Consider the following 26,204-nt stretch of genomic DNA (forward strand, 5'->3'; position numbering starts at 1 on the left):
CGGAATCTACCTAATAATAATATAGAGAATGAACGCGACCCCGATTTATTAAATATTCCAATAGGCCTAAGGGACTTACTAAGGGTATTTTTAGGCAGGAGAGCTAAAGCCCTACCGTAAAACTTGAAGTACGATTATGCAATTAATTTGGAAGAAGGTAAATAACCGCCAAACCTCCCTATTTATAATCTCTCGCGTAAAGAGCTTAAGATCCTATAGGAGTACCTTAATGGGTTACTGGAAAAGGGGTGGATCTGGCCTAATAAGTCACCGTTAGGCGTACTAATCCTCTTTATTCTAAAACTAGATAGAACTATAAGGCTATATATAGACTATCGCGGTCTTAATAAGATTATAATTAAGAACCGTTACCTGCTACTACTAGTTAGTAAAATACTGGATTAACTATCTAGGGCGAAGATCTTTACAAAGCTAGATCTATAAGACGCCTACTATAAGCTTTATATTAAAGAAGGGGATAAGTAAAAGACCGCTTTTAAGACCTAATACGGCCACTTTAAGTATCTAGTAATACCTTTTAGGCTAGCTAATGCGCCTATAACATTCCAATTATATATTTATAGAGCCTTAGGGGGACTAGTTAACCGTATATATGTTGTCTATTTAGATAACATCTTAATCTACTTAAAAGACGAGGATTAATACGAGTAACACGTCCGCGAAGTACTGGAACGTTTAGATAATTAGGGCCTCTACGCCAAGGCGTTAAAGTATATCTTTAATACTAAGTAGGTTAAGTTCCTAGGTTATATTGTAACGCCTATAGGTGTAGTTATGGACCCAATATAGGTATAGATAATTTAGGAGTAGCTAGAGCTAAAGAGCTACTAGGATATTTAAGTGTTCCTAGGCTTTACTAATTTCTATAGGCGCTTTATCTATAACTACTCAGACGTCGCCTAATACCTATCCGACTATATTATAAAAGCTTCCTAAGACTTAACCTAAGAAGCAAAAAGCTTAAAGGCGGTAAGGAAGAAAACTAAGAAGGAACTAACTAAATGGTATAAGCTATAGTTATGGCCTAGAAAGGTCTAGAAGGCCTTTTAGGAACTTTATATAAAGTTTATAGAAGCTCTATTGCTGCGGCATTTTAACCTAGATTAGCTATTAATAATAATCACTAATATATCGAATTTTGCCCTCGCCGGTATCCTATTATAACCCAACAGGTATCTAAACACTACCCAGCTCTATTAGAGACCAGTAGTATTTTATAACAGAAAATTCCAGGGACCTAAAGTTAGGTATTATACCCACGATAAGGAACTGCTAGCTATAGTTAACTGCTTTAAATAGTGGCGACACTGCCTTAAGCACGCGAGCTATACCACTTATATACTCTCAGATCACTATAATCTACGCTACTTTATAACTATAAAGAAGCTTACACCTTAATAAGCCAGATAGGTAGAAGAGCTTACGCGATTTAATTTTGAGATTAAATATAAGCTAGGGGAAAACAACCCTGCTAATAGACCGTCACGACGGCTAGATTATACTAAAGGCTTTAAAACAGGAGAAGGAAAACAGATAATAGATATCTTACTCCCTATATTATAGAATAAGCTCCAGGTGTAGGATACTTAAGCACCCACAGCTCTATACACTAAGTCTTAGGCGGTATAAACCCTATTGGTTTCCACTAACGTTCCGGCTAGTACCCGGTCCGTTACTAATAAGGGTCCAAATATACCTAGACAGGACGTCCCTAATACATTCTTGGAACCTAGTAATATACTATCCCTAATTACTAAGCTATCCCCTTAAGCTAATAGCAAAGCTATAGAGCAATCGGAACTCGGAGCCCTATAATAACTAAAGGACTTTAACCTTATAGCGGCCTTCCTAACGTATACGCATTAAAGAGTTGTAAGATCTATAGTACCATCTAGTTTTATACTTAAAGCAGTATAGGATAAAACAGCTTTTACCTAGGAACCATCCAAAAGGTTAACGGATCTCATCTGTGAGGTATAACGGAGGGATGCTTTCTATACTATCCTTAATACGGAAGTAAACTGGAAACGTAACAAAAAGGAAGCTACTAGGCGCCACCATTAGGAACTAGACCCGATGGGCCTACTATATAAAGGTGGCAAGGTTTAGGTACCATAAGAAGTAAATCTACGACAGAAGATTCTTATAAAGAATTATAATGATCCTCTAGGCGGCCACTATGGTCAAATAAAGACAGTAGAATTACTTTAACGCAAATACTATTAGCTAAGGCTTAATTAGGAAGTAAAGGAGTATATTAGCCATTATAAGAAGTATTAAGTATATAAGATCCGCAGGCACAAGCTATAGGGTCTACTTAAATCAGTTCCCCCCGCTAGTAAGCTATAGTAATATTACGCCATAGACTTTATTACGGATCTCCCGCCATCTAAAGATAGCTAAGGACGAATATATAATTCGGTTCTCGTACTTATTAATAGGTTTTTAAAGTACGTCTAATACCTTCCTATTAATAAGACGATTAACGCATAAGAGCTCACCAACCTAATTAAGGAAAAATACTTTCTTAAAGTAGATTAGCTATACTCCATTATTACTAATAGGGGTAGCGTCTTTATAAGCCAATACTAGTCAGACCTATGCTTCCATTTAAAGATAGACCACTGGTATAGTACGGCTTTCCACCTATAGACGGATAGGTAAACGGAACACTAGAACCAGGAACTGGAGTCTTACCTACAGATGTATTTAAACTACTAGTAAGATAACTGGTGCGAGCTACTTCCGTACGCGGAGTACGCTTATAATTTAAAGTAATATGCATTATATAAGTATGCACCAATCTAGATTACCTATAGCGTTCGACTATTTAGGTTTAATAGTATACCCGACAATTACTAGCTAAGGCCGTATAATTAGTTATGGGATCCTACTAGGAAGTCTAAGGACATCTACTAGAGAGTATAAGGATACCTCTAGGAATAGGAAAAGTAATAGAAGTATACGAAGCAGAGCCTATAAAATGCCCAAGAGCAATAGAGACTTTAGTATAACCGCAAGCACTAGGATAAGCATTTTAGAATAGGCAATAAGGTTCTATTACGTTTAACGAATATTAAGACCCATTAACTATTAAAGAAGCTTAATATAAGATACCTAGGTCCCTTCTAAGTTAAGGAATAAATTAGTAAGCTAGCCTATTGTCTCTAGCTACCCCTATCTATAGCCCGTATATATCTAGTGTTTTACATAAACCTACTAGAGCTATAGCATAGACTACTACTAGAAAAGAACTTCCGTCTAGGCCCAATTAAACACCCTAAGGTAGTAGGCGAGCGGTATAAGGTTAAAGCTATACTACGCCATAAGTCTATTAAGAATAAGCTTTAATTTAAAGTTAAATGGCTAGGCTAGCCCACTAAGGACTCTATATAGGAACCAGAGGATTACTTTAATTATTACAAAGATATTCTAAAAGAATATTAGGACTAAGGTCCACAATCTATAAGTCGCAGAAAGCGCTCTAATACTACGGTATTATCGCAACCTAGGAAGAAAGCTTGCGAAAAGAGTAAATAGGTTAAATCGGATATGGAACGGATAGGCTCCGGAAACCATAGGGATAGGGCTACGGCCCAAGGCAGGACGGGTCCTTAGCCTTTTTACGTATATAGCATAGAGTTAATAGGGCATTTTGCTAGAATTACATTCCCATTTATTAATCTATACTAGGAATATTATTCCTAGGGCTTCTAAGCCCTTTCCAAAAGCCTTATAAGGCCTTCCCAAGCACCTAATTAAGGTCCTTAATTACTACTATATATAAGAACGAATCCTAAAAGTCCAAACTATAAATGCCTAATCTGAAAAGCTACTACGCCTTATTATTATTAGGAGTAGGATTAGTATCCATCGGGCTACTAAGTGATGGCTAACAAGAATGGGATCTAGATGCCTTAGTAGGCGTATAAGTAGGCATAAAAATAGGGGCAGGACGATAAGGTGTAGCTAGAGTAGAGACTCTTAAACGCTTAACACCAATATTAGGTCTAAACTAATACTAACGAAGCTCTTACGGCGTAAGCTTATAGTTAATAAAGATACGCTTAAGCCTAGAATAAACAGAGACGTTAGCTGGCTAGCATAGTCTAGAACTACTGAGACCTTGCTATGGCAACTATTAGTTACCTATCCGCTAGGTACCTAAAGGGTAACCTACCTAATACCTTATTATATTATGCTCTTTTGAAACTTAACGCGTATGCACAAACTCCTTCCTATAATAGATGGCAACCTTCTTCTCATTACCCCTATCCCTTACCCTATCCTTAGTATACCAACCTTACTCTCGCATTAGGCGTTACTGGCTAGCTTACTAAGAATTATAGGCAGTATAGATGGCCGTAGCATAGTCTTAAATTCGGCTAAGTTATTTAGCATTTACGCTAGAATAAGAGAGAGCCCAGGCAATATAGTAGTTAAGGACATTAAAGGAACATCGCTACTTAGGCCCAGGCTATTAAAGCTTAAAGTCAGTAATAGAAATCTATTAAAGATAGAAAAGCTCACCTTAACGTAACTGCCGCTCTTAGTACGCATACATTAATTATAAGGACTAAAGGTATTAGATCTAACGCAGTGCGTCTTATTACAAGCCTCCAGAATCCTATTATTAGATTTCTGGTCTTTTAAAGACATATAGGCAAAATTATTTAGGTAGGACCAGTACCAGTTGCGAGTTAGCGGAGGTTAGGGTTCTATATGCAAAGGTAAGACTAGGATACACTATAGAATCTACTTAAAAGAATAGTTAGCAGGAGAACAAAGAGGCATATTAAATTATTAATGGAAAAGAAGAAAATCTTAATAATATATTAAAGATACGTCTAAAATTAGACGAAGGTTAATAATGGGAAAGTAAGGTATTAAGGAAAAGGAGCAGCTTAATAAGCAAAGGTGTCCTTATACTTTACCGTCTAATACCCTTCTAGTAAATAGCCGCAACCTTGCCAATATAACTCCGTTATAATAGCGTTATTTAGAAAAAAGGAAACACGCGTATAAGTTATTTAACTATTACTTCCTTACAAAAACTAACTACGCGGCCGGGGGAAGGCAATTAAGACGTTAAATTAAAGACGTATATAGGTTAAATTAGACCTAAAATGATACTATAGTATTAAAGAACAACGTTATAGACGTTCTTAATAATCGTATAATAGCTACAATTGCTATCGCGAAATGTCCCTGTTTGCTAGGCAGTAAAGCTACGCCAAATATATAGCACAGGACCACCAGATTTAAAAGTATATATACCAAATCTTAAGAGATAAGTCTCTTTAACTAACTAATTAATACCTTAACCGCATCTAATAGCCTAAGGGCAAATGTGGGAGCAATACGTTAGTAACGCAGAGGATTATAAAAAAAGGATTATAAGAAAGAATTATAGACTATATCTCAGCAGTTAAAGACGACGGCAAGCTAAGGCTCTGTATATTAAATCCTATACTAAAAGGTTCTACGGAACTATACTAGAACACTAAATTACCTATAATACTCGTGATTAATTATAGACTGGTATAAAGGCTTAGAAGTAAAGTTGCATAAAAATCCCTATGTTAGCCTAGGTAGTTACTAGTATGCTTCTAGTAGGCTTCCAATAGGTCTCCTAGTAATCCTTACGTCTTTTCTCTAGTTATATTTTTTCCTTATTAAGGTTTTTTAGGAGTTTAAAGCAGGGGTTAGATAGATAGATGATATATAGCGGCATGCCGACACCTCTCTAATATCCCTCCGAACCTCTTCTAGGACGAGCCCTTATAATCTCCCTACCGCAAGGTAATGGCAATCGGGGGCCGACCGTAAGAAGGGGGGGGGTAATATAAGGGATATTATTGCGGATACCTCGGGTTGCCCTCAGGACAACCCCCGGACGCCCCTTGGATGGTCGCCGGTCACGTGCCGGAGGCACGTGCCCGTAGTATATAGTCTCCACGATCCCAGAGGCCTTACCTCCTTAAGGATTCGTCTCTCTCACCAATCTATCCTGTTCCACAATCGTGTCCTTATAGCCCCCTGTCTACAAGATCCCCTTACAATTCGTGACCAATATAATCCTTAAGCCCAGCTTAAGTAGGGCGCCTTAGTTACTATAGTAGATCCTTACCTAGCAGTGACTAAGGCGCCTTAATCTTATTACTACTTCTAAATTAAGCAAAAGCTCTATATAGGGGGGTCCTAGGGGGTCTCCCCCTAGAAAACCTTATCTCTATATATATTAATTAAAGTCTATATAATAAAGCTCTAAAATTGATTGGCTTATTACTTATAAACTCGGGTCAAAATTTACGTTGGGGGATCAACGTTCCGCATGTTTGTATAATCGCACTATCCTCGTTCTCGTCAAGTCATCCACAGACTTTGTGATAAGAGTACTATAATAGCGCTTTGTGCATGCTTGTTCACTCCGTCCTACTTCAGCACCGATCTCTTTCTATGTTATGTCAGTTTTAACAAGTTCCAAGAGTTTGGCATCTTCACTGGGGCGCCATCTCTCCTTAGGGATACCTGCTTGGGATCTGGGCTTCTTTCTAAGAGTTCTTGGGGGCATGATGCAAAAGTGTTATTAATTAAGGATCTTGTTCCCAAAGGTAAAAGCAAAAGTGTATAACGATATGTGCCAAATCGATTGAGCTAGGGATAACGAAAAACACGAATTCCTAGAATCTAAGAATAGAGGTGCCATCTATTATGTTCGTTTCTTGAGGGATCCAATTCCGGGCCCCCCCTCCCCCCCAAAGACCCAATTCCAGGACATTAGGCGCTTCTGTATACTTCTTGGGGGGAGGCCAGTTTTGGGACCCTAATATGTCTGCGCTAAATTTATCGCCGGGTGACAAGGGTCCCCGGTATCCGAGCATTTGGAACCTTCAGCCACAAAACTTTAAATGACGCAATGATATGGAGCCGCAACCTAATTGGTTTATAACTCAATCGTGTTGGTTGTTCTTCACTGGTGTAATAGGCGCGGATTTGCACAGTTCCGCTCGCTCTAGCGCTGTCATAAGCTTAATTTCTACCAGCCACTGCCTTCCGGGCGATGAAGTTTCCGAAGGTCCCAGTCTCGAGCTAAAGAGTTCGTGTTGGTGTCACAGATGATTGGTTCTTTTCAACTGGAAAACAGGTATCCCTGGATAGTGCAGTTTAATATCTGAAATGGTAACCTCCATCCCTGAGTGAAGGGCCTCCCTGAATGAAGGGCCATGACCATGGGTACTTAGACTTCGCAGACACGTCAAGTTGGTAAAAATCCTATCATTCATCCAATTTGTAGTGTGTCTCAATCTTTAGCTACTACTGAATCCGGGAGTCTCTTTTCTCCCAAAAATTACCTTCTTCTGCCCATGTTGTTGCCGGACTTGCGGCTCGTCAACTTCCATGTCGCCATCGGCCTGCTTCCCCACAACGCCACGATTGTCGTCTGCCAGGATTTGAAGCTTTGAAAAGCATCTCGCCGAAGTCCTTTAGTGTCACTACGATGTCGACAGCCTTCCATCTGTGGTGCATAAGGCTACGCGGGATGTTTCGCCACAAAGGACGGTACCTCCAATCAGACGACGAACTTACCCGGCTAGCGCGACAAGCCCGGATGCAGCCTTATGTAAACTAGCGGCGTATTCTAGGCTCGGGTACTCTCGGCGTAGGATGTGGCTCGTACTCGAAATGTTGCTGGGCATCTTCGATGTGGCTGAACCGGTCTAACTTGAGGCGAAGACCTGCGTGATATGATGTGGGGCAATCGTCTCCGGTGAAAGCTCGATAGCACTTACCAAGTGTACAGTGAGAGTCTGCGTAACACCACCTTGCAGCAACAATGGCACAAGATAGTGAGCACTTGGACGCGACCGTTTTCATGCCTTGTGGTAGGCTAGGGGGTCTTTCAGAATATTTTGATTGCATTCCCCATTACTTATTCCGCACCTCTTCACCTCGATCCAGCGGCACCACCACCAGGACTTTTATCGCATCGGCTGCGGTGAAAAATCACTTAGATCAGAGTGATATCTTAGGTCGATACTGGAAAGAGGCTGTCGAGATGCTCAAAAGTCATTTGTTATGGCAGAATCGTACGGACGATAACTTGACGTCATGGACGAACTCGTTTCTCTTTGCGGCCCAGCACGCTATCCGTCGAGAGGCAACTGATCGGCCAGCTTCCACACCAGAGTCAATATACATCTCAATTCTGGATACTCGAAAAGTCCCTCGAGGAACATTCCTGCCTGCTGTCGCTTTACTTCAAGCGTACAACATTGAAAGTACGGGCAAATTGGGACACGATTACTACTACGGCGAATATCTGTCACAGGGCAGGCTATCCAGTGACACGATCATAACTACTACGCTGGACAAGTTAATTGAGTATGGTTTGTATGAGTTGTATCCTCCATTTGCCGAAGATTCGGAGAGACGCGGTCTCTGTCTCCGTGTTCTTCAGCTCCGCAAGACATTTACGAATACACCAACAGAACCTACTGATGAAGAAGTTAAGATCGCAGAGAGGATTTCTGCTGGCTGTTTTCTCCATATTAACACTCGTCCTGTAATTATGATGACCCTGTTGTCCCTTAAACCTCGATATCGCTTGGAGCCTAAGATTCTCGAGGCCTTCAAAGACAATTGCTGGGGTAAGAAGCGGTCCTGGCTCTCAGATTCTCATCCTAATGATTAGCAGGTACCCTTGTGTCAGATCGTACCCTTGAATGCTATAGGACAACGTCAGAACATGTTCCCGAGCATAGGCAATTTACCGACATGATGCACGACGTCCACGCCTATGCACAACGCGAAAGACAAATCGAGCGTGCCACGCGTGATGATGCAGCCAAACCACCGAGTGAAATCTTTGGCCTTACGAAATTCCTGAATCAGTTGCATTGTAAGAATTCTTAAGTGAGAATTTACAAAACAGTAGCTGACCATAGAAGTGACGGGCGATCGATTCGATGCAGCTCAATCTGATTCCGATACCTCAGGTATGCTGGAGCAAGGAGATGACGAAGAACCCCACCAAAAGGATATGCAGGATGCCAATACTGGTATCACAATTCAGAAGACCCTGCCACCATCTCCAAAGACAAGGATGATTGAGATGATGGAAGAGGAAAGAGATGAACAGCAGAGAGCTTTAAAACAAATCGAATATTGCTATGAAGAGACGTTGCAAAATGCAAGTAATTACGGAGTGTCCTAGGCACATGAATTACTGGAGGCCGAAAGGCTCGACTATTGAAATCTTATTTCAATTTCCGTATGCAGAAACACTTCGCAAAAGGCTGGTTATCCCATAGCAAAATTCACGTGTCAGATTCGAAACTTGATTTGTCTCTAGAGAAGAAGTTGGCAGATTGAACACGATACTACGTTCAACTGCTCAAATCGCAATTTCTCTATGGGTGATTTTGCTGTATTTTCCCAAGAGACGTCCGCCTGCGACACACCCCAAGGTCGTGTCAACACTATGCAACAGTACCTCAACCCAAACCTCCGGACACACATAGAGATTCTGTGTGCTGTGGCTCTTCCTGAACGCAGGACCCTCCCGACTCGGAATTACGTTCTTGTCGCCTCCGCATAACGAAACACCGCAATCAAGACAAGATGTGTACGGCTGCTGAAAACCACTGCCCTTCTTGCTGCACAAACCACGGCGGAGTATATTCCCAACCCTGTCCCGTCCTGTACCAGTTGCGGCCTAACCAAGGTGGATACGTTCAAATAACCCACACCATCGATGAACGGAACCCAAAGATGGTATTAGAGATCTGTGGTGAGTGCAAACGGAGGGAGCAAAAGCGATCATGGTTGAAGGACAAGTGGGCCAGCTTCTCTCGGATCAAGGCCTCAAAGCACATTCCTTGCGAGATCTGCCAGAATTACCAAGAGGAAGAAGATCAGCCACTCAGGATCATTCCACTATTTTCAGGTCAGAATTAGTGAGATTAACCTCCCCCCCTCCGTGATGGAACACCCGCCGTGCTGGAACGAATCCGAGGTACTTTGACTTCGCACTGACCTGGAGACTGCACGCGTTGATAACATTCATCAGTTGTATCAAGGTTCGGTTCTGTAGCTACTCGTAAACACCCGGATAGGCATATCATTAACATATTACAAAAGGCTCGCTGCTGACTCTCTGTTTTCTGCGGACCGCGTGGAGTGCAGATTTGACGTCGCAACAGCATTACCGCCCTACAACGCCACCATATCACCTCGTCCATCCAAAAATTGGAAAAATAGATCAGAGCAGATGCAGGCTATGGCCATGTTCGAGGCGTACTACAGAGATGGATTGTAGAGTATGAGAGTCGCGATTCGGATGTTGATACATCGGAAGCATCCTCGCCTGAAGTAAGCAATCGTAGAGCTGCTTCGTCCAGCGGCGCAGTGTTCAATGGACCCATCTCCGGACGGTACGTGGTAGCCGGAACTCAAGTCACTGGTACGGCCAATTTCACTTTTCCCGGGTGAAATAGAGTGTACCACATAATGAAATGGATTTCCGGAAAGTACTCAGTATTTGCGTTCCGAAGGAGGTTTAAATGCTGAAAAAAATTCCGCATTCCGCAAGGCAACCACGCCAACCGTCAAATTGCTGGCCATTCACAGCCAATCCATCCCAGCCTTTGCGGCGTTCTCGAGCGCTGATTAGTACAGCTGCCTAACCGCAGGATCACACCCGGCGCGCGGCGACACGGTCACATTCCTTAGTTCACAGCCACAATAAAATTGGGCTTTGCAATTTAAACCGCCTTCTTCTATTCCCTTCATACGGCCCATAGCTAGCTAGCCCAGGCCTTGGAGTAGTATCTGGGCAGGCTGGAAGAAAGATCTCGTCTCGTCGTCTCCCCTAAAGCGTCGCAGTACGCAACAACTCCGCTGATCCGTGATGCGCGATGCCCCTCTGCCAGGTCTCTACTGGATGGCGAACATGGGCACATGGAGTACTTCCAAGTTGTTTGCGCTGGGGAATTCTCTCTATTTTCGAGATCCCCGCATGGGAAAACATCATCCTCCAAGGCACTCTCGACAAACCAGCGTTGCATCATGCAGCTTCAACGGTTAGCTCATAAGGCCCTTAGAGCGGGTCATTAGCAACGAGCTGATCGAGAGTACCCCATCACGGATCCCGGAGAGCTTCTTACATTATTGGAAATATCAGAAATTGAACATCCGAAGCTCAGATTGGATATCTTTGATACCAAACCAACTTCAGGGGTAAAGTCCGATGGAGCCAAGGGCAGTAGTTGTTGGACAAGAATGTTCTGACAACGAAGCTACCCCTTCTCAAGAAGATGGACTCGAGACTCCTCAAGTCGAGGAGGAAATCCATACTGGGGTACATTGATAATTCTAACATACAAAGAACTCGACGCACAGTTGGCTAGGAAGAAAAGAAATAGGCCATGGTCACTTTTTCTCCGCTTCGACAAGCCCTAAGTACTGCTCAACTAGCTCCTTCACCGTCTCCTCATAGGATATAGGCTTCCAGCCAAACGCGTCTTCCGTCTCCTTAGTATCCAATCTCCAAGGTTTCAAAGGCATGCTGCCTTCCAACTTCAAGATCCCTTTCTCCACGGCTTCCGGAAAGTGGCTCTTTACAGCCCTTTCCGCGTCATCCCAGCAGATGCCCTCCGGAACATCCGAGCTCAAAATATAGTCTCTGTTCCCCGGGACAGAGGATTTCAAGCCGTCGATGTGCGCCCTCGCCACATCGTCCACATGTACTGTTGCACCAATCATCGGAGGCAATTTGACGTCCATGAGTGCTCGCAGCACGAGTCCGGAAGCGTTTGTCATCAATTCCTGAACATTAGTAGCCAGTTCATCCGGCCCAAAAACCATTGTGGGCAGCAGGTTCACGAATTCAAAGCTCGGCTTCTCCTTCTCCATAAATTCCTTTGTAGCCATGCGCGAGAGAGTTTTGGATGCAAAATAAGCTTCCATTGCCGAGGATGCTTCTGCAGGTACGGAGCTGATGTCGGCTGCGGTGAAGAGTGTGAGGTCTGGGCTGGGAGGCGCAGGACCGAACATCCAGGCAAAGGAGACGAGGGTGACAGCCGAGGAAGTAATCACTACCCGTTTGACTGAGGGAGTGCGGTGGGCGGCGTTGAGGACCGCGATGGTTATTTTTATGGCAGGTGAGATGATATCGCGGTCGTAATCATCGGTCTGGGGCAGATTAGCTTGTTTTTGATCGGGTAGATGACAGAGGTTCGTTCACCTCCTTTGCAAGTGGGGACGCCACGTGAAGAATGCCAGTGACACCGCCTTTAAGGTGAGGATCGTAGAAGTCTGTTTCTGAAAGATCCGGAATGACGACCCATTGGAGATTATTGACGTGGGGTGCGACACGACCGTGTGACTCGAGTTTCTTCGCCTGTTCAGCTTTCCGGATAACAGCGCGTACTTTGAATCCACTTTCAAGAGATAGAATCAGCGTCTTAAATCCAATATATCCAGATACACCGGTGACCTGCGAGATGTGAGCAATCCTTCTTCAACGCCGCTTGAGAGTGGCCCTTACGAGGATGAGATCTCCTGCCATGATAAATTGTGATGAAGAAGTATCGACGGTAGTATTCCCAAATAATTGACGAGCTTGGTAGGAATAAGACGAATGGAATCTGTAATGATGAATTGAATGATAGAACTAGAAGGAGGATTGAATGCCATCTTAAATACAGTTGAAAGAACATTTGAACAAGACCAAAAATTTCCGCAAATTTAACTCGAACTATACAATGAAATCCGAATTGTACTGTACACTAGTGATGCGTGAGGCACTTCACCGTCGGAAGTGGATGTCGGCGGAAAAACGACACGGAAAAAGACAAAATATCACCGTAGACGATCGGAGATAACGAGGCCCTGAATCGGCGCCTTAGAGCTACTCGCTACATCGCAACGCCACATTCTATTAAGTTGAAGTATTTAAGAAGAGAAGAAGCACCTTGTTCAAAACGGTTGAGACTGGATACTTGTCGGTTCTGGCGAGATGATGGAAGAGAACATGTCCGTGCCAAGGCTGGTGATTACATAATACATCATCAGCCTTGGCACGGATATGGCGTAGCATTGTGCACCGCGATTTACCATCACATCACTCCGCTGCATCTCCATGTACAGTACGACAGTCTTTCCGAAAGTCGTAGTATCTTCAATGGCCGGACTGTTCCGGCCTGGTGCTATAACCAAAGTGTCGAAAAGCCCCCATGTTAAGTCAAAATGGATCCAGCCCCGGAAGTAACCGCTATAATTCCCGGCCAGCAGAATGTCACTGAATCCGAGCCGTTCCGCTGCAAGATCTGCTCCAAGGCGTTCACGAAACGTTAGCTTCTTCCTCGTTTACCCCTGACTTTTGTTAGGTATTCCGTCTTGCTCCAAGGCTGACAACCTTCTAGGGCCATCACGTAACCGCCACGTGCTGTATTGCCGTAAGAAAATAGGGGACAATCTTCCAATGGTAAGAAAGTCATGCGCAGCGTGTCGAAAAGCAAAGGTAAAATGCAATTCGGAATTCCCACAATGTTGTCGCTGCGTAGACAAAGGTCTGGTTTGTGTGTACGAGTTGACTCGGCGGAGTGAGAACTTGGCCTTGCAGCTTGCATCTCCACCGCTGAATGAGCGAAGGTCTGCTGATGCTATGCTTGTCGAGACTTCGAAACTAGGAGGTCAAAACGACATTTTATGGGACGCCTCTCCGAGTCGTAACAGTCAGGCTTTGCTCAACTCAAATGTCGACCAATCGAGAGACTTGACCGTGGAAGCGGAACTTTTGTATCAGAACACCGTATTCGGGTGGGAGCCTGATGCTGGGGGTGTAGATGAACTTGAAGGCTCGGACGTTGGTGTCAATTTATATTCCAACGGCGCTGGAAACGAGTTTTCGCACGACTGGTTCTCGTCTGCTCCTTTACCAGGCCTAACCCTCGAGTCAACGCTCTCAATACCGGCAGACTGCATGTTCCACACTCCCTATCTGGTCCTCCGACCGCTAGATTTTGACTATCGATCTCAATCCACCTCCCTTCTCACGCCTCGGAGCCCTTTCATTCACTCTCACCTCTCGAGCGGCTCCCAAATTGGCCGAACCTTCCTCTTGCAGAACATACAATCCTACGCCACACTTCTCGCAACTTCCAGCTTACCTCCTTTCATCCACCTCGTCTTTCTACCACCTCAAGGTCCCTCCCTCCCTTCTTCTGCTCCACTGGAAATTTGCAAATCAATCATTTCTCTATATGCCAGCAAGACAGCCGCAACAAGCCCGTTCATCTGGCGCGCTATAACGATGGAAATAGACCAATCCATGAAAAAACTTGAAGATGCGGATGATTGGACTACGCTTTCAATGCTCCAAGCGATCACCCTGTACATTCTCCTCAGAATCTTCGATCAGGACTCATTTTCCGTCGAATTCGACCACGAACTTGTTCATGCGATGACGGTAAGATATCCCAGCCTCGAGAACGCATGAATGATCGCGAAAATGAATTGATATTTGCAGAAAATTGCGATCAAAGCCGAGCAACGGCAATTTCTTTGCCCGGCTGAGGTGGAAGGCTGGCGACCGGATTGGAAGGAATGGGTGTTGCTAGAGTCAAAGCGAAGGTTGCTTCTTTCTGTTCCACCATTTCTAAAGCCAATTTTGACGATAAGAGGACAGGACGGTGACGCTACTCTTCCTTCTTTTCCTACTATTTGACATCAAGCCGGAGCAAAGAGCCAAATCTCACGTCGGGCTTTCGGTCCTCCCACTACCGGCGCACAAACAGCTTTGGCAAGCTGACGGAGAAGAAGAGTGGAGGCAGGGGTATGATAAGATGTTGGGAGCAAGGGAAGTGAGGAGCTATTTGAGGTACGAGGATTTGAGGGATCTTGGGAAGGGAAAGGTAACTGGTGGGAGGATGAAAGATCTGAGCGCATGGATGGTAAGCTGTGATGCGTTTGGGATGCTTATTATGATGGCTGCGACGACATTGTGACGTGAAGATTGACGTTGACAAATGTTTTGCCGCACTCCGAGTCGGAAAAGTCATTTCCCGATCTGCACATTATTTTTCCAAAACCGCATGTCAGTCTTATGGAGTAGTCAACTATTCGCTCGAGATTCCCTCTTACGTCCGTCTGTCGTTCGTTCGATACTTGGAGCTGGACCAATGACCCAAATTCAGTCACAGTCTCATTAGATCTCTTAGCTGTGGCTCAGCTCGAGCGTGGCTACGCTAATCAGCCAGGAATTCGTTTTCCTTGAGCTGGATGAATCCATCACTTGGGACCGGCAGTCAACCGTACAGCAGGAAGCGAGAATACTAGTACAAACTTCGGCGCCGTTAATACTGGCATTTCTCCTTCAGTACTCTCTTACAGTCGCCAGTATATTTGTTGTAGGGCATATTGGGGAAGTGGAACTGGCAGCTGTTAGCTTAGCGTCAAGTACGTGGGCAATCTCTCGTAGAAACTGGCACCTAACAACCGTTAGTGACCGCAAAAATCACTGGATATTCAGTGTACCAAGGACTAGCGACGAGCTTGGATACACTTTGCGGACAAGCATACGGGGCTGGGCGAAAGCACCTGGTAGGAGTGCATCTCCAACGTATGATCTGCTTTTTAATGTTGGTAACAATTCCAATCGGCGGCATATGGCTCAATGGGACAGCAATCTTGAGGAAAATAGTTCCAGATGATGAGACAGTTCTTCTTGCGGGGCTCTACCTCAAAGTAATAGTTTGGGGAGCACCAGGTTATGCGATTTTCGAAAGTGGGAAGCGTTATGTTCAAGCTCAGGGTTTGTTCAATGCTTCGCTCTACGTACTTCTCATCGGCGCTCCTTTCAACCTCTTTTTGAATTGGCTACTTGTATGGGTTAGTCCTTTGTTCCGCCCTTGTTCATGCAAAGCTCCGCTTAACCTGATCTCTCTAGTACTTCAAGTTGGGTTTTATTGGAGCACCAATTGCGGTTGCGATCACAGATACTCTCCTGCCACTTCTTCTTTTCCTCTATGTTTACTATGTCAATGGCCTTGAGTGTTGGGGAGGGTTCTCATCTGCCGCTTTCTACAACTGGGCTCCAATGATCCGACTTGCATTGCCAGGCCTTGTCATGATACTAGCCGAGTTCTTGTTTCGACGACTCACCTTGCTGCTCAAAGCCTTCTCTCTACTTTATGTACCCTAGCGTTCCACCTACCATTCCCAATTAGCATTGCTGCGTCTACTCGTATCGCAACACTAATTGGTGCGTCACTCATACCGGCCGCTAGGGTAGCTACGGTCGTGGCCATCGGTGCTGGTTTCACCACAGGCATCATAACTTCACATTACTTCTCTCGTTTAAGTCATACATCCCAGGTTTATTCACATCGGAACTAGACGTCATTGTATTGACTGTAGCGGTTCTACCCATATGCATTGCTCTTCAGTTAGTTGATTCTTTGGCAACAATGTGTAATGGTATTCTGCGCGGCTTAGGGCGGCAGACAATTGGTTGGCGGATACATCAATATCTTTGCCTATTACGCAATTGCAATGCCTGTTTCACTTGGGGCCTGTTTTTTGCTAGGATGGGGCCTCCATGGTCTTTGGACCGGGTCAGTCATTGCGTTACTCATGTAAGACGAGTTTCATGCCCTTGTTGTATAGACATTGGTTCACTAACCGTTGATGTAGGATAGCGGTACTTGAGGGAGCTTGCATTCTCCGTACAAACTGGCAAGCTGTAGCAGAGGACGCAAAAGAGAACCATGTAACTTTCAATTCTACACAACGAGTTAGGTAGAGATTCATTAGGGTAATAGATTCAATCCAATCCGCATAGTGCTTCGGAGGCATATCATAGAACGTGCGAAACCGTAGGAACTATCTAAACAAGTCTTTAGTTAATCCATATGGCAAATTGACCGAACGTGGGCACGGAAGAGTAGGGTGCCCAAAACGAGGCCCGTTGGGAGGGGGGCCCAAAACCGGGCCAACTGCTCGGCAGAGCCTGTGTCTTCGCCCAGCCTGCTTGCAGTACTGTACCTTCACCTGTCACTTATACATTCCAGAACCGGCGAGCAGAAACTTGGGCAAGTGAAACCAACCGGACAAGCGTTGCAATTCTCGACTTTTTCAAAAGCTGGTGCTGCATCATTATCATTAGCGCATCTCCTAATGAGCTGCTAATAGGATTACTCACCGTGGATAGTTGTTCTGCGGACTTAGTTTTTGTCAACGTTAAGAAATCAACTGCTTCAACTGACCAGTTTGTTGGGTATCCAGCCTTATTCTCCATTAGCTGTTCCATTACTTCGCCTAATGCTCGTACATCAGTTCGACTATTCTTCAAATCCATATCAATACAATTTTCTGGATTTGCTGAAGCGGATGCGTTGTTAGTAAGAGAGCTCTACTCAACTCGATTGACGTACCAACTTTGCCCACCCCTTTTTTAGTCAAAAGGATATTTGACCGGGTGATACCACCATGAACCAGTCCCTTTGACTGAAAGTATACTAACAAGTCAAGAACCTGACTTTAGTTAGCACTGTCGTGATGTTAGTTAAGAGTTCAAACAACTCTACCTGGGTTATAATCGCCGCTAATTGGATCTCGTTGGGGCGAGCGATTATCAACTCCTCTAATGACACTTCTGCATCTTCGGAAATGATGGAGTACTCGTTATCATGAGAGAACAATACGAGTGGTGTCAGGATATTAACGTGTTTCAACCGACGCAGCAAGTTTAGCTTCTGCTTTGCATCGGGGCCTGAAAGACTGCGCATGGTAAACATGTCCTCAGTTTCCGGGACCAGACAAACTCTTATAACAGAACCGCCCAGCTCAATCCCGTATGCTTTCTCATAGTATACCAATGGCGATGCTTCATTAATGTGCGGAAATGCCTCAGGCGGTGGAAGGGTAGCAGGCGTGTTCGATCTAGCCGGCGTGTTCAACTTAGCAAATGTGTTCAGTCTAGGGACCTCGCGTAAGTTCAATTTCGAGTAATTTGGTTTAGGTACTTCAAGAACTTTCGTGGTTTCCACCTTACCATCGCGTGGGAGCGCTAACTCCTTGCTTATATTGAAAAGATCACTGCCAGGAAATCTGGTGTCCCGCTTCCCTTGGATAAAGGCCATTGTGTAAATACGAAAAACTTAACTTCTTAAAACTTGAATTTCCAGAGCTTCTTAAGCCAAACTGCCATGAAGTTTTGTTATTATGGTGTGTTCTTGGAAGGGGCCCAGAAATGGGACCAGTCTGGAGGCAGCTAAGGGGGTTTAGAACCGACCCCCCCCCCTCTCTTACTGTCGAAAACATCAAGGAGGTCCGAGAAGAAAGCAAGATGATGGATCAAGTTTTGATTGATCTATCCTTTGCAAAATGGATCAAGAAGTACAGAACATCGAGTCCAAGCTCAGTACTAATAGGAACGTATTCTTCAGAGGAACCGCCAAGATCAAACTTTAGCATCTTCGCTTTGTCCATGTTCATGATCGAAAACGCGATGATAGTAAACTAATAGAAGAGCTGGAAGGGAAGTTCAAAGAGCGAGGTTGCCGTCGACTAGAACCGAAGAATCACATTCCAGCCATCATAGATCAAACGACATTGGACGACGCTATAAGCATATCGAACGGAGTGAACGCTAAAACTCTGTTAGAAAATCCGAAGAAAGGACCGCCAGAGCTGAAATTTGATGCAAACTTTAGTATTGAATGCCTTGACGGCCGTCTTCGTGCTGAGGCAGGCAAAACAGTCCTAAGTCAGGAAGACAGGTGGTAGGCCGTCGATCTATATCTCAAAGGTTAGTACGATCGCTGGAACATATGTAAGCAGTATTAATATCTTTCTAGATGGGAGTGAGGACTTACAAAAGGCTTTATCTGACGAATACTTAAACTCGGTGAACTTCTCAGATGGCGAAATATACCTGAAGATCAGATACTACACGATGCTGATGCTAACTACTCGATCAGCTGGAACGTCATTCGCTCTGAAATGTATGTGGAACCGTCTGAGCAAGGACAAACGAAGCGATCTCAAGCAATTGCTAAAGCATGCGCCAATTGCTGCCAAGCTAGATGCTCTGGCAGTGTTTCCGGGCCTTTGGTGTGGCTTTCAGATATGCCATAAGTGGATCAACAAATGCGATGAGGTATGTTAAGACAGTGTCATTCGATATATCCCGCTAATTGTAAGCAAGTTAATATTATGTTACCTTCAAACTATCTATGACGTACTTACAACACTATTTGGAAGCAAAACGGAGTTGTACAGCGGTTTGGACCGACCATCGGCTGACTTTCTACAAGGCCGAGCACCCGGTACATGTAACGAGGACTTGGACGCCCTTAGGAAGCCGTTCGACAAGGGCGAACTCTTTCAGTCGATCAAAGACCCAGCGAACCGGCAAATGATCTGGAGAAATCTCCAAAACATCAAGTATTTGATTCCTACCCTCTATACTCTGTTCGAAGATGTGAAGTATCTTAAGGAACCAGCAAACAGCGTGGTTTTCAATATCAATACTGCCAATAATATTGATCAATATTGTTACTAATCAATATTGGCGAGTATTGGCGAGTATTGGCGATATTTGTAATATTTGCAGATCTTCTTGGCACCCCTTTAAGTTTTGGCCCTGCTAGTTGTATATCCTCTAAATAATATATATATATCCCCTAATTAATATATATACACCCTCTAAATAATATATATATACTGCCTATATAAATAAACTTAGATCCTTCCTCTTTACATTAAAATATTATATATATCCGCGAGTAACTATTATATACCTATATCTAAATTAATACCTTATATTTACTCTATTTTCTCTATATCTACTATAGCTTTTAATTTACCTCTATTAAAGCTATATAATTATATAAGCTTTACTTTTAATAATATCTATAAGTTTATTAAAGGGTAGGGCTATATAATATTAATTGTCTGCTTAAAAACTAATAAGTAATTACTGCCTACTATATAAAAAATATAGCTCTATAGGCGTAGGTATAGGTATACCTATAGAGGCAGCTTATAGGTAATAAGTAGAGGTAGTAGTAGCTAAATTAGTTTATATACTGCTTTATAAATATATAATTACAGCACCTAGTATACCAAACGCGTGTCTACGCGTTTGGTGCACCAACCACTTACTTATAACTAATTAGGGGGGAGGGCGCGTTAGTATATAGACTACGTAGTCTACCTTAATAGAATTGACAGTCACTACTAATCCAAAAGAGTATACAATACTATACGTATTTCGTGCCCCTGGATATAACTTACTTATATTATTAAATTAATACAAACACTGATCAGTAAGCGCGCACAGATTAGCAATTACTTAATACCTCCCCCAAGCGGTATATAATAGCGACCACCCGTTTAATCCTAGTACGACCTGCTAGAAGGTCGGAAGTTGGGGATTACGGACTAAATCACCATCTCTATATACTTATTTAAGTCTTAGTACGGTTTACTAAAAGTTTATAAACGCGAATATAGATCTTTACGGAACCCCTTATTAGGGTGGTTTTGGATAATGCGAATAAGCGAGCATAAAATATCCTTTATCTAATAGAATATGCATAAATATCGCAATCGATAAGGATAAAAGTGCCCTATGCGGAGCTTTTCTACCNCAACCAGGCAGAATTTGGTAGATATTGCGGATATTGTAGATATTATNGATATTGCAGATATTGCGGATACCGCAGATATTGCGGATATTGCAGATATTGCAGATATTATAGATATTGCGGATATTACGGATATTGCGGATATCGCGGATATTATAGACCTTCCCCCCCTAACTATATAATAGCTAAATACTTAAAGAAAAATTACTTATTTCTCTTATAGTTCTTCTCTAATACCAATTCTTTAAACACTTTGTTTTCTTAAGAGTTTTAGGATCTATCTGCATTTTCTTCTATAATACTATATAACGTCCTCCTAAAAAGACTCTTTCTAGCTTATTGCTTATTGCTAGAATTAAGAGAATTTCGATTGCTATAAGCGAGAGCCGTAGCTAGCGCTTTTGTTGCTGTTCTTAAGACCACTACTAAAGTGCAGTTATTAAAATCTTATACGGCGTCTTAGAGATAAAGTCCTTATACTCGTCCTGACTTTTTGGTCGAAATATTATGCTATTAAGATCCTCGGCAATCTTATTAAACTGATTAAGGTCTTAAGCTAGAGCTAGAGCTAGCTTTTTATATAACAATATACTTCTAAGCGTAAAACTCCTATTCCGATATCTTTCCTAAAGCTCTTTAACGCTGTTAAGTGCAGGCTTACGCTACTCCTTCTTCTAAACCTGCTTAATATATCTTATATAATGGGCTAGATAAAGAATAAGTGCAGCGGCGTAAAGGGGCGAGTTATCTATTTTATGGTAATACCTATTAAAGGTATTCTAAGCATTTCTAATGTGTAACGGAACCTTATAGCAAGTACTACAATGGGTTCTGTCAATGGGCTAGGTATATAGGTATTGCAAGTAAGTCAACAACGTAATAATAACTAGTGGAGTGGTTGCCTAACAGATTAACTCCAATTATATTCTGAGAATCACTATAAGAAAGGAACTATTTAGGTAGGGACTAAGGGTCCTTAAATATACAACCGTACTCCTATAAAATCCTTCTTATATATAATATACGTGTTATATATAAGGTATATAAGTTCCTCTTATTCCTTTTGTTTAATACGTAGTATATTATATAACTTGCTTACTATTCTTTATTATATAGTTCTACTGGCTCCATCCTAGACCGTGCTTATATTAACTAACTAGCTTCTTTTAACTCCTCTCTAAGTAGTTATAATATTGTACTTAAAGCGTCCGTAATACCATCTCCCTCCTCTTTATTTTCGTCCTTAAAGATTCCTAGCATCTCTAAGTTGTTTACTAGAGGTATAATGGCCGTCTAATTAATTTAGTTAATATTGTTATTTATTATACCTAAAGCGTCTTCTTCTTTATACGCGCAACGTTATACCCGTACTATTGCTGCTATATTATTACTTGGTAAAATTATACTATCTTTGTATTCTTATTGTGCAAAAGAGGGGTTAGTTTGCGTTACGCTGGCGAGTCCTTCGTCTCGGCAACCATCCTCTTGCTTAGAGTGTACTAAAGTAAACGTTTGTTCCTCTTGTGACGTTCGTTCTACTTCTAACGCTAAATATACGCGTCCTATAACTCTTAATAGTCTCTAAGTTCCCTAAGTAATTTATTATAGGGTTTTATGTTTAATCTGCTGCTGCGAAGCTTAATAGTAACCTGGCGTAGGCCCTTGCTAAGTTTAAGCGTTCTTAAGATGCGGAATAGAAAGCCCTAGATGCTCGTATCGCGGCATCTACTCGGCTACTTCGTCTTAAGAAAGTATATAAGAAGGTCCGTTTTAAGGAGTAGAAACTTATAAAATAAGGTCTATAGGAACTTAGTAATAAGAGAACCAACTCTCTTCCAGTAAGGGGAATAACTCTAAGTAGTTTAGCAGTCGCTCTTCCTGGGTCCCCCTTAGGTAACTCATTCTTTGGCGATTCTTCTTTATTAATATTGCCTAACCTATTCTCTTCTAATACTCCTATACCTTTCCTATAGCATTCTTTAAATTCTTTAGTAGTTCCTAGGTAGTCTTATTATAGCCTATTTACTTAACCTCGTACTATATTTTATTATTAATATCCTTATAACTAATAATCTTCAAAACTTACCATTTATCTTCTTCTTATCCTCTATATATATCTACCTTATAGACTAGTAGCTTAACATTCCTATATACTAGCTCTAGCATTACAATATGCTATATAGGGTAGATCTTCATTTTAGCTAGTAGGTTTAACTTAAATATAACCAATGAAATTCTTTACGTAATTTTGAAAGGTCCTAGTTTAACATAGTCTAACTTTTTACTTAGTTATTAACTCTTAAAATTCTTATATAGTAGCCATACTTTATTTCCCTCCTTAAGATCTAGTCCCTTAGATCTCTTAGCGTCGTAGTATCTTTTTATTCTCTGTTATACTACCTTAGCTGTTTCTATAAGGTTTATATAAAGATTTATTAAAGTCTCCATTTTCTGCTTAGCTATACTACTTGTCTTCTTTGCTTAATATAGCAATAATAATATTCTTAGCTTATATCTATAATTCGCCTTAAATAGTAAAGTACCTATTCCTTTCTGTGGTGTTGTATTATATATAAACTATATAACTAGTAACAGTAATACCTAATTATTCTATATATAATTGATATAATGCCTTAGATACTGCTCTAGTATCTAATTTAATCTTTCCGTTTAACCGTCTATCTGCGGATAATATATAGTAGAAGTTGCTGCTTAAACTCCTTACTCCGCTAAAAATACCTCCTAAAATGCTACTACGAATCTTAGATCTCTGTCTAATATAATCTTATTTAATACTCCATATCTTATAAACACTTCTTTAATATAGATTCTAGCGACATCTTCCGCTAAAATTTCTTCTATATACGCTATAAAGTATCCCCACTTCGTAAGCTTATCTACTATTACTAAGATCGCGTCATAATCTTATCTAGTAATAGAATATCTTAACTTTAGTAACTTAATAATAAAGTCCTATAATATAACCTCCTATAGTCTCTCTGGTATTTTAATAGGTTATAGCCCTTTATATGGCTTATGCCTTATTAGTTTATTCCTTTAGCAATCTAAATACTCTTTAATAACCTTCCTAGCTATCCTCTAGATTCTATTAATAATATACTCCTCCTAAAGTCTTAACACTAAGCCTATAGCTCCGTTATGTCCTTAAGTTAGTCCCTTATAGAAATCTTCCATAAAGTTCTCTACTATGCTTCTTAAGATATACTTTACTTCTTAGTTTTTGTATATATCCATTTATAGATCTTCTAGCTATACTTTTAGAATTCTTTATACCTAAAAGCTTTTTAGTATCTTATAGACTCTTTCTAACTTATTTTCTTAAGTTGCTATAATCTTTGGATAATTGTACCTAATTAATCCATCTATATCTTTTCGCAGTAAAGCCCCTAATGGCTTTTTATTATTTTATAGTTTAGCTTTTTAACCTAACGCATTGGCTCGCGTATTATCTATACCCTTAGTATACTAAATCTTAAAATGGTATTCTATAAGTATCTCCGCCTATCTAACCTATCTTTAGTTAAGTTCCTTTATTATTAGAAATCCTATTAGGTTCTTATAATCCGTTTTAACTATAAATAGTTTTTCTATACCTTATAAGAATGCTCTCTATTTCTTTAATGCTGCAATTATACCTAATAACTCCTTATTATAGATGTTATAGTTTAACTCTAGTAGTGTTATCTTCTGACTATAGTATACTACTAGGTGCTATTTATCTAGATACTTTTATATAAAGTATGCTCCTAGTATAAAGTCTAATATATCTATTTCTACAACCGTCTCTAGTCTTAGTTAATAGATTTTAAGAACTGGCTCCTAGGTAAATAACCTCTTAACTTCCTTAAATAGTTCTTATTATTCCTTTCCCCATAACTATAGTTCTTCTTTCTTTGTTAATTGCGTAAATGGCTTAATATCCTTTAACTATTACGCTATAAACCTTCTATAGTAATTATAAAACCTTAGGAACGATCTTAACTGTATAACGTTCTCTAGTTCTTACTAATTTACTATAGCCTTAATCTTTTTTAGATCTATGCTAAGTTAGCCTAGTTTAATAATAAATCTAATAAAATCGGTCTTCCTAGTTAAAAACTCGCATTTCTTAATTGCTACTAGCATCTGTTCTTCTTATAGTCTCTTTAAGACCTATTTAATGTGTTCTCTATATTCTTCCTTAGTTATTAAGTAGATAATAATATCGTTAAAATATACTATAACAAATTTATCTAAGTATTCTCCTAATATATTGTTAATTCGCTTTTAGAATGTTACTAGTACGTTTATAAGCCTGAATTATATAACTAATAGTTTATACAATCCTTCCTTTAACCTAAAGGCTGCCTTCTATTTATTACCTTCCTTAATTCTAATCTAATAGTACGCCTATCTTAAATCTATCTTTATAAAGATTTATATATTGCCTATCCTATCTTAGATTTCGCTAATTAAGGGTAAAGGATACCTATCCTTTCTTATAATGCTGTTTAACTATCTATAGTTAATACATAGCCTTAGTTTACTATTTTTCTTTAGTATAAACAGTACTAGATAACCCGCTAATAACTGCGATAGTCTAATGTATCCCTTTTATAAGTTTTCTTAAATAAACTCTTTTAGCGCTCTACCTTCTTCTTTAATAAGCTTATAAATTAGAAAAAACCTTAGACTTATTCCTAGTTCTAATTCTATTTTATAGTCCTATACTATATACTCTAATAGCTTTTTACTTCNTAGTAACTATAGTTTCTTACCGTACTTATGGTATCTCTTTAGTATATAGCTTAGTCCTTTTTCTATTTTCTCGTAGGTCGCTCCTGCTTAGTACTATATTAACTTAGCTTATTATTACATCTTGCGGCGTTAAGTATCCCTAATATTAACCTAACCTATAATCTAATTAATCTTTAGATTGTATTCCTATAACTAAGGCATTCCTAGTACTGCCTTATTATTCCCTAATGGTAATATATTAAAAGACATCTTAGTCTATCTCCCTTTAATAGTTAACTAAATAGGTCCTATTTTAAGATTAATAATGCCTCCTCTATAGGCTATCAGATCTCCTAAAATTATTACTAATAGGTAAGGATATTCCTTTTTCCTATATAGTAATCCCATTCTTTTAACTACTGCTAGCGAGATATAGTTCTTTATTGCTCCACTATCTATTAATACCTCAAACTATTAATCTTACTACTTAACTCGTAAATTTAGGTATTATCCTTAAATTCCTTTAAGGGTCTAAGGCTCTACTACTAGTTCCCTCTAGTCCTATAGGCCTCTACTTTTCCTAACTATTAGCTGCTTAATCCCGTTTATACTTAATCTAACTTAGGCTAATATTTAGTTCGCTTTTTGTTTTTAATATACTATAAATACGTATTTTTTAGGCATTCCTACCACTATTGTCCATCTAGGTATTCTTCTATAAGAAATCTTTTTAGTTAAAGTATTAAGTCCCTTTATTTTTAAACCTCTACTAGGTACTAACTATATATA

General features: G+C 40.9%; 6 protein-coding genes across 6 annotated transcripts; 4 read left to right on the forward strand and 2 right to left on the reverse strand.

Moving 5' to 3' along the window:
• Positions 1–7,858: 7,858 nt before the first annotated feature.
• Positions 7,859–9,238, forward strand: K441DRAFT_677239 (uncharacterized protein; the record flags this gene model as incomplete). Its single annotated transcript, XM_067651043.1, has 3 exons — positions 7,859–8,672; positions 8,735–8,923; positions 8,973–9,238. The coding sequence occupies 3 exons, from the start codon at positions 7,859–7,861 to the stop codon at positions 9,236–9,238; spliced, it is 1,269 nt and encodes a 422-aa protein (XP_067504173.1).
• A 2,031-nt stretch (positions 9,239–11,269) lies between these two features.
• K441DRAFT_659524 (putative 3-beta hydroxysteroid dehydrogenase/isomerase) lies at positions 11,270–13,012 on the reverse strand. The gene is made up of 3 exons (XM_067648552.1): positions 12,572–13,012; positions 12,269–12,520; positions 11,270–12,216 (listed from the first exon to the last, which is right to left on the reverse strand). Exons 1-3 carry the CDS (start codon positions 12,590–12,592, stop codon positions 11,455–11,457), a joined length of 1,035 nt encoding a protein of 344 aa, XP_067504174.1. The 5' UTR covers positions 12,593–13,012; the 3' UTR covers positions 11,270–11,454.
• A 260-nt stretch (positions 13,013–13,272) lies between these two features.
• On the forward strand, positions 13,273–15,032 carry K441DRAFT_559630 (uncharacterized protein; the record flags this gene model as incomplete). The annotated part of the gene is made up of 4 exons (XM_067643461.1): positions 13,273–13,375; positions 13,449–14,494; positions 14,555–14,658; positions 14,714–15,032. 4 exons carry the CDS (start codon positions 13,273–13,275, stop codon positions 15,030–15,032), a joined length of 1,572 nt encoding a protein of 523 aa, XP_067504175.1.
• Positions 15,033–15,257: 225 nt separating this feature from the next.
• K441DRAFT_108168 (uncharacterized protein) lies at positions 15,258–16,137 on the forward strand. The gene is made up of 2 exons (XM_067639941.1): positions 15,258–15,483; positions 15,530–16,137. Coding segments are annotated over exons 1-2 (549 nt in total). The 5' UTR covers positions 15,258–15,482; the 3' UTR covers positions 16,078–16,137.
• A 946-nt stretch (positions 16,138–17,083) lies between these two features.
• K441DRAFT_677242 (uncharacterized protein) lies at positions 17,084–18,167 on the reverse strand (the record flags this gene model as incomplete). The annotated part of the gene is made up of 4 exons (XM_067651044.1): positions 17,084–17,173; positions 17,228–17,343; positions 17,460–17,559; positions 17,613–18,167. 4 exons carry the CDS (start codon positions 18,165–18,167, stop codon positions 17,084–17,086), a joined length of 861 nt encoding a protein of 286 aa, XP_067504177.1.
• A 406-nt stretch (positions 18,168–18,573) lies between these two features.
• On the forward strand, positions 18,574–19,591 carry K441DRAFT_559443 (uncharacterized protein; the record flags this gene model as incomplete). Its single annotated transcript, XM_067643454.1, has 3 exons — positions 18,574–18,809; positions 18,865–19,186; positions 19,235–19,591. Coding segments are annotated over 3 exons (915 nt in total), but the record flags the coding sequence as incomplete, so codon positions are not given.
• Positions 19,592–26,204: the final 6,613 nt, after the last annotated feature.

This window comes from Cenococcum geophilum, assembly GCF_001692895.1.
Source record: "Cenococcum geophilum 1.58 unplaced genomic scaffold K441scaffold_20, whole genome shotgun sequence".
Taxonomy (NCBI): domain Eukaryota; kingdom Fungi; phylum Ascomycota; class Dothideomycetes; order Gloniales; family Gloniaceae; genus Cenococcum; species Cenococcum geophilum.